The sequence below is a fragment of the Neoarius graeffei genome, chromosome 23 (genome assembly GCF_027579695.1).
Source record: "Neoarius graeffei isolate fNeoGra1 chromosome 23, fNeoGra1.pri, whole genome shotgun sequence".
NCBI classification, from domain to species: domain Eukaryota; kingdom Metazoa; phylum Chordata; class Actinopteri; order Siluriformes; family Ariidae; genus Neoarius; species Neoarius graeffei.
In genome coordinates this window covers 57,977,412-57,994,167 of record NC_083591.1, presented here as the reverse complement: position 1 = coordinate 57,994,167, position 16,756 = coordinate 57,977,412, and the positions used below count along the sequence as shown (strand labels likewise).

Here is a 16,756-nt window from a genome sequence, read left to right as displayed (position 1 = left end):
TACATTGTGTAACTATGACCCAGCTAATCAGACAAACGTTACCAAAGTATTTTGCTACATCAATAAACGAAGACTAGAAAGAATAAAAAAGAAAGATTTAATAAATAGCCTGATCTTACCTGTGATGAAGTGGGCGCTGCAAACCCGCGCATTTTTGATGGTGCTTTCATCCCAGTCTACACGTTTGACGGCTTGTAGCCATAGACATTGGCGATTTTTTTTGGAATGGGTGAGATCCTGCTGGAATTCTGTACATTTTAACCCCATCACTGCTACGATTCTGACGCCCGACAACACAACAACTAGGCATTTCCGAGTCTTTTTTGGGTCCAGGCTGCGCGCGCAATTTCCGCTTACGTATGAATGACGTTTACTGCGAAGGGGTCTATACAGCAGGGCAAGCATGGCAGCAGACATTTTGATTCAAGAGAAAATTACCCAGAATTCCATGCACTGGGGGTCTGAGGGCTCTAGAGGACCTGGTGTGAACAGAAAGAGGACTGAGGCCCCATTAAAGCTTAACTGGACCAGAAAGAGAACCCAGTCCTCTTTGTAATAAATTCACAATGTGAACACAAAAAGAACTGAGTTCTTTTTCTGTTGGTCCACTTTTTGGTCCACTTAAAGAGGACTGAGTCTGGTTCCTTTAAAGGGGACCAGGTGTGAAAACACCCTTATTGATTGATGGTCTACACCATGACCAAGAAAAAAAAAACAGAACTCCAGTCAGATCCAGATGTTCTGCTGTAAGAGTGTTAGGGTGTTTTCACACCTGGTCCCCTTTAAAGGAACCAGACTCAGTCCTCTTTAAGTGGACCAAAAAGTGGACCAACAGAAAAAGAACTCAGTTCTTTTTGTGTTCACACTGTGAATTTATTACAAAGAGGACTGGGTTCTCTTTCTGGTCCAGTTAAGCTTTAATGGGGCCTCAGTCCTCTTTCTGTTCACACCAGGTCCTCTAGAGCCCTCAGACCCCCAGTGCACGGAATTCTGGGTAATTTTCTCTTGAATCAAAATGTCTGCCGCCATGCTTGCCCTGCTGTATTCTTTGATCAAAATAGTGCGGATTAAGGAAAATAAATGTATTCCAGCGGCTGTGGTAAGTTCCAAAAGGAAGTTGAGTTTCCCTGCTACAGTCACGTGACCAACTACGACAAACGAAGAAGGTTAAACTACAGTGAAAAAGGCGAAGTGAACCCGGTGCGCTTTTTGTTCACAGTGCGCAGATTAGGCGAACCGTACCGTTGATTTTTAGCGAATCGTACTGAGACCACCTCCTGAGGTGGTCTCAGTTCGGTTCGCTTTAAAGGGGTCTGGGTACGGTTGGAGTGTTCACATATGCGCAAAAAATGCTGAGTCATCGATCTGAGTTCGGTTAGATGGCTGAAAGGGACCAAGTGTGAAAACACCCTAAGTTACACAACTTTAGTAGGAAATGTTTAGTCATATGACAGGTGGTTCCTGAGAATCTTGAACTTACAGTAATAAAGTAGCTGATAAGCCACAGTGGAAAGAGCTGTATGACTCAAACAAACAAACAAACAAACAAACAAGAGCGCAGTCTTGCTCGATGGGGGGAAAAACTTTTATTCAGCACTTGCATTCAGACACAAACACTCCAGAGCTGTCTATTCGAGTGAGTGTTTGTTTGTTTGTTTGTTTGTTTGTTTGTTTGTTTGTTTGTTTGTTTTGACACAACTGGCATTGTACAGTTTAACATCCTGTACGATGGGGTGTCATGCCCCATAGTGCTGCCTTTTTCTTTTCTTTTTAATTAATTTATATATATAATTTTTTAATTTTTTTTGATCACAAGTTTGTACGTTTTGCTGTCTGTTCTACCTGCTGAGTTTTCTGTCTTTGTAATGTTTGACCTTCTGATGAATGTTCTGTTGGATGAGGGTAAAAGTGGGCTTTGAGCTCAGCATGGAAGTTTTTTTTATACGAAAAAAACTATTGTGCACGATAAACGGAGAGAAAGTAGAAAAATGAATGATTGTGGTCCGTTCCGTTCCAATCAAAACACACGTTATGGTGATTTAACGTATTTATTACATCACTATATGATTTAATGTAGAGTTGTTGGGTTTTTTGTGTGTTTTATGTTCGTGTTTCTTGTTTTGCCCTTAAACATCCTGATGATGCTTATGAATTTGGCCACGCCCCCTCAGGGTGGTGTGTGCTCGCTCGTATGGGGATGAGTGTGATGAGGGTGTAAACGTGGGCTGGGTTTGGTGGAGCAAGTGTGTTCCGTGTGTGTGTGAAGATGGAGAGCGATTTCGTCCAGCAGGGTTCTGATTAGACGTCGTCCTGCCTGCCAAGCTGCACTCAGCTCAGTAATTGGAGCTGGCGGACGGCTACAACCTTCCTGTCTCACTTTTTACTTTTCATCCCACTACAGACAGACAGACACAGAGTACATTTTTAAAACCTTGCGCAGTTTCTCTAGCTGTAATAAAGTGTCAGAAATTGCGTGGGGATAAAACAGCGCTGTCCTGCAGCGAGACGTCGTCCACCACCGTCCTGAATCTTTCACAAGTTCTTGTGTCAACATTTTTACACGTGGACCAGAAAGCACTTAAAATAAAAAAAAAGTAAATCAATAAACAGGAAAGAAAAAGCTACATTAAGAAATATGAAAAATCTAATAAATGTGTAACTATATTATATTCAGAAAATGAATAAAACCCCCATCATGCAAATGTGCTCTTTTATTTATTTAATTTTTTTAATTCAGAGCTTATTTTCGTCATGATTCAAAATAAAAAACAGTTATTCGACCCCATTGGTACAGATTGATTTCATCGACCGAATTCAAACATTCAAACTAATCAATAATAAAGTTAATATTTGTGTAACAGAATAGTTTGTGTATTTCTCAGGCCTTTAAATATTATATATATATATATATATATATATATATATATATATATATATATATATATATATACAGTGGTGCTTGAAAGTTTGTGAACCCTTTAGAATGTTCTATATTTCTGCATAAATATGACCTAAAACATCATCAGATTTTCACACAAGTCCTAAAAGTAGATAAAGAGAACCCAGTTAAACAAATGAGACAAAAATATTATACTTGGTCATTTATTTATTGAGGAAAACGATCCAATATTACATATCTGTGAGTGGCAAAAGTATGTGAACCTCTAGGAATAGCAGTTAATTTGAAGGTGAAATTAGAGTCAAGTGTTTTAAATCAATGGGATGACAATCAGGTGTGAGTGGGCACCCTGTTTTATTTAAAGAACAGGGATCTATCAAAGTCTGATCTTCACAACACATGTTTGTGGAAGTGTGTCATGGCACGAACAAAGGAGATTTCTGAGGACCTCAGAAAAAGCGTTGTTGATGCTCATCAGGCTGGAAAAGGTTACAAAACCATCTCTAAAGAGTTTGGACTCCACCAATCCACAGTCAGACAGATTGTGTACAAATGGAGGAAATTGAAGACCATTGTTACCCTCCCCAGGAGTGGTCAACCAACAAAGATCACTCCAAGAGCAAGGCGTGTCATAGTCAGCAAGGTCACAAAGGACCCCAGGGTAACTTCTAAGCAACTGAAGGCCCTCTCACATTGGCTAACGTTAATGTTCATGAGTCCACCATCAGGGGAACACTGAACAACAATGGTGTGCATGGCAGGGTTGCAAGGAGAAAGCCACTGCTCTCCAAAAAGAACATTGCTGCTCGTCTGCAGTTTGCTAAAGATCACGTGGACAAGCCAGAAGGCTATTGGAAAAATGTTTTGTGGACGAATGAGACCAAAATAGAACTTTTTGGTTTAAATGAGAAACGTTATGTTTGGAGAAAGAAAAACACTGCATTCCAGTATAAGAACCTTATCCCACCTGTGAAACATGGTGGTGGTAGTATCATGGTTTGGGCCTGTTTTGCTGCATCTGGGCCAGGACGGCTTGCCATCATTGATGGAACAATGAATTCTGAATTATACCAGCGAATTCTAAAGGAAAATGTCAGGACATCTGTCCATGAACTGAATCTCAAGAGAAGGTGGGTCATGCAGCAAGACAACGACCCTAAGCACACAAGTCGTTCTACCAAAGAATGGTTAAAGAAGAATAAAGTTAATGTTTTGGAATGGCCAAGTCAAAGTCCTGACCTTAATCCAATGGAAATGTTGTGGAAGGACCTGAAGCGAGCAGTTCATGTGAGGAAACCCACCAACATCCCAGAGTTGAAGCTGTTCTGTACGGAGGAACGGGCTAAAATTCCTCCAAGCCGGTGTGCAGGACTGATCAACAGTTACCGCAAACGTTTAGTTGCAGTTATTGCTGCACAAGGGGGTCACACCACATACTGAAAGCAAAGGGTCACATACTTTTGCCACTCACAGATATGTAATATTGGATCATTTTCCTCAATAAATAAATGACCAAGAATAATATTTTTGTCTCATTTGTTTAACTGGGTTCTCTTTATCTACTTTTAGGACTTGTGTGAAAATCTGATGATGTTTTAGGTCATATTTATGCAGAAATATAGAAAATTCTAAAGGGTTCACAAACTTTCAAGCACCACTGTATATATATATATATATATATTTTTTTTTTTTTTAAATAAGAATGTGTTCTGTAAGTGTGAGTTTGAGGAATAAAAGTGATGACACCCTGCCTGGCTAAAACAGTCACTGTTTGAATTTAAATAAGCAAATATAATATTTAAGAGCCTTTGATTGGGTAATTACTGCAGTGATTAATGAGTTTAACTGATGCAGTGAGTAGCTTCTCATTTCTTACATGACGATGTTGAAGACGGATCCCGCGTTCGTGGAAAAGATGTTCCTGTTTCAGAAAGTCAAATTATTGTCCTGCGTCAAGCAAAGAAAAAAACAACTCGGGAGATTTGAGCTGAAATGACTGGAGTTGGGTTAAAAACTGACCAGTGCATTATTAAACCCATTCTTTCTGTTCCTCGAGTCTGAAATTTTGGTGGATTTTTTTTTTCCAGTGATTGTTTAAAGTTTTATTACAATTTTGTGGCTCTTCTTTTATTTTAATTGTGCTGAATTTTAAGTAGAACTGAACCTCAGTGGCTCCTTGTTTAGCTTTGAGTTTTAGCTTCATCATACACTTGTTGAGTTTCAGTCCTACGCTAGATAAACATAACGAGCTTTTATAAAAAATAGCGAGCTTTTATAACCAGTGAGAGGAGGTTTCGCTCGGTTAGCAAGCTTCTTACAACAGCGAAGTGTTTTTGTAATTTTGTAAACTGCGAGCCCACAGGTTTCATCCCTCGTTAAATTTGACCACACAAATGACATCAGACTGTAAAGTCAGATCGGAAACTCTCGTGTTTGTTTTTTTCCGGAGTTAGTGATGGAATTATTGGATTGTGTTTTTATTTTTGTAGTTAGTGACGGGATTGCTGGATTATTTTTTCCCCTGGAGTAAGTGACAGAATTATTGTATTGTGGGTTTTTGGTGTTTTTTTTTTTCCAGAGTTAGTGACAGAATTATTGATTTTGGGGATATTTTATTTTATTATTATTATTTTTTTGTTTGTTTTTTTGCAGTTTGTGACAGAGTTATTGGATTGCTGTATTTTTTTTATTTTTTAAATAAAAATCTTGTCCAGAAGTCGTCTCTCCTCGTGCTCTGCACCTCATCAGGACAAGCCCCGCCCACTGCGGCGCCCTGTTCCTGAACGGAGCGCAGACGAAGTGAACTCTGCGGTTTATTTATCAGCACGTTCTCTCAAAAGGAGTCTGTTTCCAGATTAACAGCACTTTCTTTTGTCCGAAGCTCGTTCAGCTTTCTCGTTTTTACTGTCAACATGTTTATCAGATAAACTTCTAATATTGCACGCAAGCAGTGACTCGTGAAATTTATTGCTTTTCACAGAACAATGTCCCTTTTTACTTCTAGTTAAGCGATTTGCGCCAAGGTTCTGTTCACGCCATCAGAGACTCTTTTCTTTTTTCTTTCTTTTTTTTTTCCTGGCTGTTGGCATCGATAAAGCCGAGCTGCTCCTGGCCCGGTTCCATATTCAGACAGATAATACATTACCATCTGTAGGAAGCCTACAAGGGCTTATCTCTCTTCTGAGCCCTCATTAAAATACTGTCTTTACACGACAACAGTGAATTTCCTTTTGGAAGGGGAATTTAATTAGGGGCCTTTGTGTGCCGTACTGTTGTTCCGGTACCTGCAGGTCACCGCCCCGGCTCACGGCACTCGCTTTTACGGGACACGAAAGGACCTGTTTTCAGCAAGAAAAAAAGTGTTTGGAAAAGGATGTGACTTCACAGGTTATTTATTTATTTATTTATTTAAAATCCAGTTTTGTTTAACCCTTCAGAATTTGACGCTGTGTGGGGGTTTTTTTTTTGTTTGTTTGGGTTTTTTTTGGAACGCTCGTTTTCAGTTGACGCTTTTTCACGATGTGCTCAATATGCAAATCAAACTGAGGTGTTGAGTTTGCATAAAAAGATCAAATTTATCAGTCAGCATCATGCACAAAAACCACACGCACGCGAACTGTTCTGAGTTCTGGATAGTGATCGAGTCAGAAGAGGAAGTGTTGATGAATTCTCTGGAACAGCAGCTCTGACTGTAACACAACTTCAAATCATTCGTTCAAATACGTTACCGTTTCTATAGTAACGGCTCGAGTTTATGCTTCTTGGTAACGTGATGAGCTTCGTTTTTTATATTAAAGCGAGAGAATAAAGAGAGGCTGGTGGAAGAACGACTGTTTGTTTGTAGCTGCTCCAATGTAAGTGAGAACAGGAATGAACATTAAACGTAACTATAATTGGACAAAAAGTACGACGTTTCAGGTTTTGCGTAAGGAAAAACAGTAATTGTTGGTACGTTGCTGTGGTGTAAGAGGAATAAAACACTTCTTGCAGTGCTGTTATGGGAAAATAATCAACCTCCGAGTGATGAGACGAAAAAATATTACAGTGGATTTGTTTCCAGTCGGTTTCCTGTCTGGCTGAAATTGTGTTTTATTTATTTATTGTTTATAAACTCGTGGCCAAAACTTTTTTTTTAATGAGATTTGGTGTGAAAACTCATTATTCCTCACTTTATGTATATAATGCACTGAAAACCCGACCGTAATGTCCTTTACATTCACCACAAACAAACAAGCGAGCAAACAAAAACCCACTTGTTGAAATCTTGTTCATTGAAACGTTTAAACGAGCTGCAGAAGCGTCTCCTGTAAAAATAGATACTGGTAATAAAAGCAGAATGTTTTTGGCGCCGTCTGCTTCCTGCCAAACAGTGCGAGGTCAGAAGGTGAGGCGTGAGAGCTCGCTCGTCAGACTCGTTTCATCAGGTGAGCTGTCGGATCAAGCGCATGTCTGTACCTGTGTGTGTCGGGTCGTTTAACACCCTGAGGGTTTGGAGTTTGGGGGAAAAATGTGCCTGAACTCATCCCCTTTCTTTTCAGAACAGTCACTGTTCCGTCACCGGCATGGCCTCGTGTCTGTGACGGTGAAATTAAACACCAGAGCCGATCTTTAGGGTTGGGTTTTGTGTTTTTTGTGAAACCTAAGACCGTTTCCTGGACGTTTAAACATCACCTCGTTGTAACCTTTCTATAAACCAACAAAGGAGACAAACAGCGAGCAATAAAAAGTTCTCGATCTTGGTGTGCGGTGTTTATCGATGGTTTAGCGCTTGAGCTGTGGCTGGTTTTGCTGTTAATACTCTCAGCTGATTCAGACCAACGTTCACAAAGAAAAAAGCCGCCTCCATTCTCGAGATCTTTTCTCATCTGTACAGAAAAATAAGACCAGAACTTCGGAAGTTAAACCTGATGTGTTGCGATCGTTTCTTCATGAAAAGAGGGTTTTCTTTTTTTTTTTTTTTTGTAAAATTTCTGATACAGAAAAAAATAAAAATGTTTGCAAGGAGTCTCCAGTGTCGGCACGTTGGAACGTTGCCCGGGTTTCAGTTGCAGTTTTGTGCAAAATCAAAGTGATATTTTAAAAACTTCCATAAAACCGGAGTGTGAATGTTCTGTTTGTGAATGTTGTGATGTTATGTGATTAAAGCTGGTTTTCTCTTCTTGCGTGAGCTCTTACACAGCGCTTTTTGTGTTTACGTTTCCTCATCATGTGACTTAAATGTGTAAAATGTTTCCGTTTCAATTTTGTGAAATGTTGCTTATCGAATCGTCTGAAAAACCACCTCGCGAGCGTAAAAACGTTTTTGTGATATTTGAGTTTTTTGGCTTTTTTTAAATTCCCGTGTTTCCATTCCTTTTTTTTTTTTAGTTTGCAGTTTTAAACTGCGCGTTAAGAAGGTTAATGGAGATACGGCTCGTCAGAGATAAAGCTGTAACTTTTAGCTTTCCAACATCAGGGCAGAGGAGTGTTTGATGCTTTATGAAGTGTAAAATGAAGGAACAAGTCAGAGAGACTAGTGAGGGACAGACTGTTTATAGCTGCTATAACGTGTGAGAACAGGAACGGGTTTCATTAATCAGTGAAAACCTTCACATAAATGAAACTTCATAATCGTCATCAAGTTGCTGCAGTGAAAGGGGAATAAAACACTCTGGGACGTGCTGCTGCTGGAAAATAATCACCTTCACAGTGTTAACAGTAAGCCCATTACATCACAGCACCCCGACACTGATTGTTTTACTTTAACTGCACAACACGGAGAGAGTGTTTATTCCTCACAGATCACCTGCTTTTGACCTGCGGAATGTCGGAATTCTGTCACGTGTCGCTGTTAGAAATCCCTGATCACGGTTTTAAATAATTTATCAGCTTTAAAGTGATGAGAGATTATTCATCACCAAAACTTTAGGAAAACAATGAGTCAGGGGTTTGGCAGCATTTAGAGAGAGACAGACAGACGGAGAGAGAGACGGAGAGAGAGACCTGTGGGGGAAAAGTGAGATTTCTGTACAGTTTCCTCTGTGATTACTCGGGGGGGTGTTTTTTTTTTAAATTGTATTTAAACTAAAGTATATACACTTAAGCTGGATTAGTTTTCACCAGCAGGGAGATGAGTGTGATTTGTAAAGGGATTTCCAGCAGGATAACCGCAGAGCACGAGGATGCGTTCGCTTCCGGGGCCGTCGTACAGACCAGACCAGACGGCTGTTAACCGTGACGACTTCCTGCTCCGCTCAACCCACTGGATTAAAGTCAGAGATTTTGTTGAAAATCATTTAATTAATGGTAAAGAATCCAATTCAGATCGAGTTTAATGCTTTAAATGTCTTTTACACTGAGCTGAGCAGCTTACACTGGGGTTCATACAGCAGACCCTCGACATAAACACGTTACAGAAACGTGTGTAACCTTTAACACGGTGAAGTTTTCCATCAGGAGACGTTTATTTAACACAAACAGAAGGAGTCGCTGTAGCTGCTGGGATGGAAGTGAGAAGGTGATTTTTCGGATGTTAAGAACGTTCCACTACATTAAGAAGAAGAAGCCTTTATTCGTCACATGCACACTTCAAGCACAGTGAAATTCATCCTCTGCATTTAACCCATCTGAAGCAGTGAACACACTCAGAGCGGTAGGCAGCCACACCAGAGCGCCCGGGGAGCAGTCAGGGGTTCCGTACCTCGCTCAAGGGCACCTCAGCCCAAGGCAACCTAACTGCATGTCTTTGGACTGTGGGGGAAACCGGAGCACCCGGAGGAAACCCACGCGGACATGGGGAGAACATGCAAACTCCACACAGAAAGGCCCTCGCCGGCCACGGGGCTCGAACCCGGACCTTCTTGCTGTGAGGCGACAGCGCTAACCACTACAACACCGTGCCGCCCAGAAAAGAAAAGGCCTTTTGTGCAAAATAAACATGTTTACAGCCTGGTACAAAAAAACCAGTTTCAGTCTCTATAGCTAGTTTCTCTCTTCGTGGGTGAATTTTTATATCATCCAACAGTTTAAATTATATTGAGCCAGATATTTATGCATAATTGAGGCGGGGCCGATTTGAGTGGCAGCTGGGTTTTGTCTTGTTAGCTGCTAGCTGGCGTTACCTCAGAATTTACCTCAGAAAATAAATCATTTATGGAGCTTTGCCTATTTTCCTCTCCAAGTTTTTCCATGCAAACAACTTTTACACACGACTCCACCTGTTAGTTACGTTAATTTACTTTATTAGATTGTACTTATCTTTCAGTAGTTTAACAAGCTAGCTATTAAACAAGCTAATGTTAGTTATCTTAGCTATCAGGGGAAATATTATCACTAGTGTTGTTTTTATTAACAATTACGCTTATAAGAGCAGCTTCTTTTAGTTTAGCCAGTAGCTTGTTGGCTAGCTTGTTAGCTTCAAGGTTAGTAGGCGTGTTCCAGCCGTACTGTTCTAGTGGCCAGGCTTCACTATCCCCGCCCCTTTCTAGCCAGGAGTTAGACGCTGCCAAGATGGCGACGCCCATAGCCTCCTTATTTAAGCTTCAAATCCAGTCTTCAGAAATCCTAGGAGTGACGTCGCAGAGGGTTTGTGCATTATTTTTACAGTCTCTGAATAAAACGCTCAGAGACGTGATGCTGCTGGAAACTAATGAACATCAGGGTGGTAATGCTGACTCCGCCTCCTTATATTGTACACACACTGTCGTGTTTTAGCTGTTACTCATAATCTGCCCTGTATCCTGTTAAATAAAGTTTTCATGAGAGTCGGTCATGCGAAACCTGGCGGCTTTAAAACCTGAAATATAGCATTTCACCGCAGAGCAAAGAAAGTTCGTCCACACAGACTTTCGCACAGCGTGAGTGTCGAACAGCGCATCCTCTGGGCTTTCAAACAGAAACACCTGTAAATAACCCGATGCGTTTCATTATTGTGGTCTCGTGGTGATTATTTCCACCCAGACCTGCGCTGAGACTCGCGCTAACAGAACCATCACGTGTCGATGAATCACGTCCTCACGAGCCTTTGTTCTGTTCCACCTTTAACCGTTTACGGATGAGAATCGTACGAGATAAACGACCGATGATCTTTACCAGAGTCCAAACTGTGTTTCTGTTTATACGTAGTTTGCGTGCCGTAATAAAGGTTCAGATGAGTGTTTTTAAGCCTTGAGTGCTGGAGAGTTTATTTCTGTCGCTGAAGGATGAGGAAGAAGGACAACGGCATGCGTTAACGCTGCTGCAGAAAGTCAAGGTTAAGTGGCGCAAAGTAAAGCGCGTTCGAGTTTCGGCTCTTAGACGCAGCAGCACAAATGACGACCTCACGCAAGCGTTTTTCCTGGAGAAAAAAAATGCAGTGTTCTTTTCACAGCCGAGACGTTCAGCCTCTTGAAGTCTTTTTTAATGCAGAATCTGCTCAGAAAAAAAAAATCAAAATGGTTTAAACATCTATTAAAATAAAAACTAAGATATTCATTGAGAAATAAAACATTGCTTTTTTTGAAATTGTATTTATAACTCCAAGCTAAAAATATTCAAAAAGTATTTTTTAAAAAATCTAAATATGATTTTTTAGGTTATAATTATTTGTTGTTTTATAATATATTTTTTTTAAAAATCTCAACTCTAACTTCAGCCATCATTTTTCATATTTACATTTTTATGCCTCCGCCACCGTAAGGTGCAGGAGGCATTATGTTTTCGGGTTGTCTGTCCGTCCGTCTGTCCCGAAACCTTGTGAACGCGATATCTCAAAGGCTAATGAAAGGAATTTCACCAAACTTTCACCATTTGTGTGTTTTGGGATAAACATGAACTGATTAGATTTTGAGAGCAAAAGGTCTAAGGTCAAGGTCACTGTGAGGTCAAATGTCTGCCCGAAAACCTTGTGAACACAATATCTCCAAGGCTGATACAAGTCATTTCACCAGGTCTAGATTACTGTGAGGTCAAATGTCCATCCCCAAATCACAACTTAATAAAGCGTGTAGTCTACCGGGCGGAGGCGTCCCCATCAGCGCCGCTGGCGTCGAGTTCTATCTCATTTCCTATTATTTTATTCACTGCAAAACTGAAACGAATTGAATATTAATTATTTCTCTTTTTATATAAACTTTTACATATATTTTGCTTGGTCTGGGTTGGTGGATAATAATTTTAATGTTTTTTTAAAGTAGTGGGGTTTTTTTTTTATTAAATCTGCTGAGGAAATATCGGTTTCTTTTATGGTGTTTTATAAAATCTCCTCCATTCAAGATGTTTTCTTTTTCCCAGCTGTCGATCGGTGTGTGTGAAGCGTTTCTGACCATGTGTGTGTTTTGTTTTCAGAGAACCAGATCCCTCCTGGTTTCCCGAGCATCGATATGGGCCCTCAGCTCAAAGTGGTGGAGCGAACGCGGATCGCCACCATGCTGTGTGCCGCCAGCGGGAACCCCGATCCCGATATTTCCTGGTTTAAGGATTTCCTTCCTGTCGATATCAACAGCAGCAGCGGGCGGATCAAGCAGCTTCGCTCAGGTATCGGTTACGCCCACACGGCGGCACAAATCACACTGCTTTAGTCCTGACGACTGAAAGTCCCTTTATATATGAGACGAACAAATTTCTTAAGTCATACATTTTATTTATTTATTTATTTATTTATTTATTTATTATAATATTCTGTCACATGAAAGTCTTTCAGCTGCGTTCCTCCAGACGGATGACGTCATGAACGCGCTCTGAGCACTGACTTGAAGAGCTGGTGGAGGGGATGGGGGGCGGGGTTACTTTGTCGCCACGACAACAACTTGAACAATTTGAGTCAAATTGATTCGATTCAGTTTAATGCGATTTACAGCTGTGAGACTTTTTTTTTTAAAAATTACTGAAATGGTAGAAATTTTTATATAAATAGCAAAAAAAAAAAGAAATTGAGCAGAAAATACATCGATTAAAATTTAATCAGTCAGTAGAAATTGTTTGTGAAAACAAACTGTTTACACCAAGCTGCAAAACAACAGGAATTATTAACATCAAAGAAACAGAAGAAACGTTTTACATCAAACAATTAAAAGAAAATTCGTTCATATCAACTAAATCATATAATTTGTTTACATTTAACAAAAGAAAATTTATATAAAAAACTGTTTACTTCAAAACAACCAAACGATATTTATCAAAACAATCCATATAGAATGTTTACATAAACAGTCTGATCATAGAAATTGTTTATCAGAACAGTCGAGCAGTAGATTTTGTCAGAACAAACAATATAAATTGTTTACATCAAAACAGTCGAACGTGTCCATGTTGACGGATCGTTGATGTGGGTGGGGCTGAGTGGGCGGGGCATGTTTTCTTGTCACTCTGTTTTATGAACACTGCTACTTTCTGTATTTGATCATTTTAAATTTCTTACCTTTTGCTTCTTTTGATTCTCTTTATTTCTCTTCCTCTTTCTTCTCTAATGCTTCTGTCTGTGATGTTGTTTTGCGTTTCGTTCCTTTCGCCCAGGCGGCCCGCCCATCCGAGGTAAGACGGCACACAGCCGGGTAACGAATGTGTGAAAACGTTGTCTCCGTGTTTCCTCACTCCTCCGTGTCTCTCCATCTTCACCTTCATCTGCTCTCACTCCGTCGTTCACACGGCTCAGTCAGATGCAGCGATGTGAAACCCCTCCCCCTCCCTCCCCCATTAGCATTAACAAGAACTGGTTTTATTTATCGCTTCGCCAACGACAGTTCTGTCATTTTTTAAGATCTGATGAGACAAAGTTTTTCACCTTTTGAGAAAACTGAGAGAATGAAATCTGCATCAAAAGAATTAGGATTTATTTGTGCAAATAATTAGTTTTTACCTCGAACAGGGTAAACAATAAATTCCAATTATTAACTCCAACTCTGCAGGTTCCTCAGAGCTCCTCAGCACTTCTCAAACTTTTCTTGGCTTTACCAGAGCGATGTTAGCTTTCTTTAAAAAAAAACACACACAAAACTGCTTTAATTCAAAGATCTTGAACCTTGTCATGAATTCATCGTACAGGAGATTTGATTGATTGATTACAATATTTAAAAAATGTAGAGTAACACGTCACTGTGTGCACACCGTACACGAACCTACGTACAGTACAGTTTGGGCGCTTATTCCTGACAATGGAGCACTTGCATGTGACGTCACAGCCGATCCAGATTGTGACAGACGCCATTGTGTCGGTCAAACGCCATATTCCACCTTCTACTTCTACTTCTGGTTCTACTTCTGCTTTTACTTCTACCTTTTCTTCTGGAAAACCCTACTATATACAATTCTACTACAACAGCTGCGGCTACAAGCTCTCCCTACCTGTGCACGTTTTTTATGTTTTTTGTGTGTATTTTTGCGTGTTGTTCGTCTGTACCGGACTTCAATATCCACTACAACCGTATGGACTTACTGGACATTGGTTTCCAGCAGAAAATGACGGTTTGTAGCGATTTTCATCGCATGCACAACATTCCGGACGAGAAAAAAAAAAAACATTCCGGACGAGATGGCGAGACCAGCGGGGTCTCCGTGGATTGTTATTGGAAGCAAAGCGAAGGAGGCAGCGCCGGGAGCTGAAGCAAAAGCGAGGCTGCAGGCAGAGCCGGCCTGTTGATTAAGCTCAGAAAACAGCTACTCAAACCTCCACTGCCAAGCCTCTACCTCTCCAACGCCAGATCCATGTAAACAACACGGACGATTTGGAATTACCTTATTCTATTCTATAATCGGCTGGTCAGTGCTATACTCAATACTTAAGTGACTGGAGTGGGCGTGTCAAAGTGTTTGATCTGCAGTATGATCTCGTCAGATTTGCATGTGCGTGCGAGTCACAGTGCTCGTGTGTTTATTTTTATTCTTGGTGCAAAAAAACTCCGTGACGTCGCCCCAGGGGCCACAGCGATGATCTCATTTCATTAAATAACCGTCTCAGTGTGTAACTCAAACATCAGGACAGAAGAACAGAAGGATTTTTCATGCAGGTAAACACCTCATACGTGACCCCATGGTGGTGTTACACTCGGCACAACGTCACACATCAATCACGTACGAATGACGTCATTTCATCCAGAACGTCACGAAAAATCATCACTGCTGTAATCCCACCCATTTCAACATGACTTCCTGTGTCCTCACAATCAACAGTTCACGTCTCATACGTTTATTTTTTTAATCAACCCCCAGTAAATGAGTACAGGCCTATGGCAGTGTTGATCACTTTTGAATTTTGTTGCCCCCTTTCTTTTTTTTTTTTTTGGTCGTAGCACAATTTCCCAAAGTTAAAAAAGTTCAGCAATAAATTAATTGCTAGTTCATTACAATCGAATTGGACAGTTTGTGTGTTGTGTATGGATTTATTAATTTAAAAAAAAAATAATTGTGCACTTTTTTTAGCTTTTTCTAAAATCAGCGTGACCTCAAGCGCAACCAATCAGGATGCAGATCGGTGGGCGGAGCAAACGAGCAAAACAAACATGAAGGATGGAAAATGAGTCTTCAGTAGAATTGACAATTTTTTATTTGCCTGGATGCCAACATTGCAGCGTGACTAAAAATGATAACAATAAATATTAGAATAATATTGCTAAAAACGTTGCCATGGTAACAGTGTTCATGTCACATGAGATGCTCTGTTCTACAATTTTTCTGTTTAAAAAACCCCAAAACCTCACGTGAAAGCAGCCTTGCATGTTTTTTTTCCTTGTATACAGGCCGTTCTCACAGGGCTCCTGCGCATTTGTAGGTATTTAATCAATAAACCACTCGTGAGCGTAATTACAGTCCCGTTATAAAGGTTAACTGCGATCTTGTCTCAGCCACTCGTCATGCACTCGGTTACTGCGTGTTATTGCACTTAACAAACCTTCGGAAAGGTCAGGACCAACGGCTGGCGGATTGTTTGTTTTTCCCTGAGCTGAGTCCGTATCGTTCTTTATTTCGTTTCGCTGCGTGTTAAAGTCGCGGCCGCTAACTGCGCTGTTCGGCGGAAGGTAATCAGCACCTTCACAGCAATCTGGGGATCGATTAATAATTTGCTGCTCATTAGGACGGGGAACACCACGGAACACCGGTTAGCGCAGCGGTTTGAGTTCAGCCTGAGCTGATATTCAATACTGATATCGTAATTAAATGCCTGAATTAATGATATTTGTATGTAGTGGAAGTTCATTATGTCTAACTATTAAAGCTATTTTAAGTTCGTTTCTTAAGACAAGGATTTTTTAAGATGTTACCTTGTTGACAGTTTCGGCGAGAATCTTCCGCCTTCTTCAAAACAGTCACCAGATGTTAGGTGGTGACGTGCCTTATCAGCTGATGTTACGCTACGGACTGCCAGTATCCACTGTGGGCAATCTGAAAACGGAAATTACAGACACAATTAAAGGAAAAAAACAAACAAACAAGAAAAAACAAACCGGAGCTTTGTCACACTACCATACATAAAAGGAGTTACAGAACGCATCCAACGATCCATGAGGAAATACCACATCAACACCCCAGTCAAACCGTACAAGAACCTCCGACAGCTGCTAGTTCACCCCAAAGACAAAATACAACCGGACAATAAATGCAACGTCATATATGAAATCCCTTGCCATTTATGTAATAAAGTCTATATTGGTGAAACGGGCAGATGCTTCCATACTCGAAGGAAAGAACACCAAATAGAGTGTGAAAAAGAAACAACAAAAAGACTCACAAGATCCGAAAAAGAAAAAGCAAACCAAGAAAACTTAAAATCAGCCATTTCAGACCACTGCAAACGACAAAATCATATAATGAATTGGGAAGAGGCCAGAGTCATTCGCGCTGAAGAGAATAGATTCCAGCGTTGGATTTAAGAGGCAGTGGAGATACGTAAGCGGGCGCAGAGGATGA

General features: G+C 40.5%; 1 protein-coding gene across 5 annotated transcripts in view; it reads left to right on the top strand.

Annotated features, from left to right (window-relative positions):
- The window catches only part of ptprfb (protein tyrosine phosphatase receptor type Fb), a 202,976-nt gene that overhangs the window by 72,392 nt on the left and 113,828 nt on the right, over nucleotides 1–16,756 (top strand). For all 5 annotated transcript variants that reach the window (XM_060906535.1, XM_060906537.1, XM_060906533.1 and 2 more), the window contains exon 5: nucleotides 12,203–12,391. In XM_060906535.1, the coding sequence (XP_060762518.1) occupies nucleotides 12,203–12,391 (189 nt within the window). The remainder of the gene's footprint in view (nucleotides 1–12,202; nucleotides 12,392–16,756) is intronic.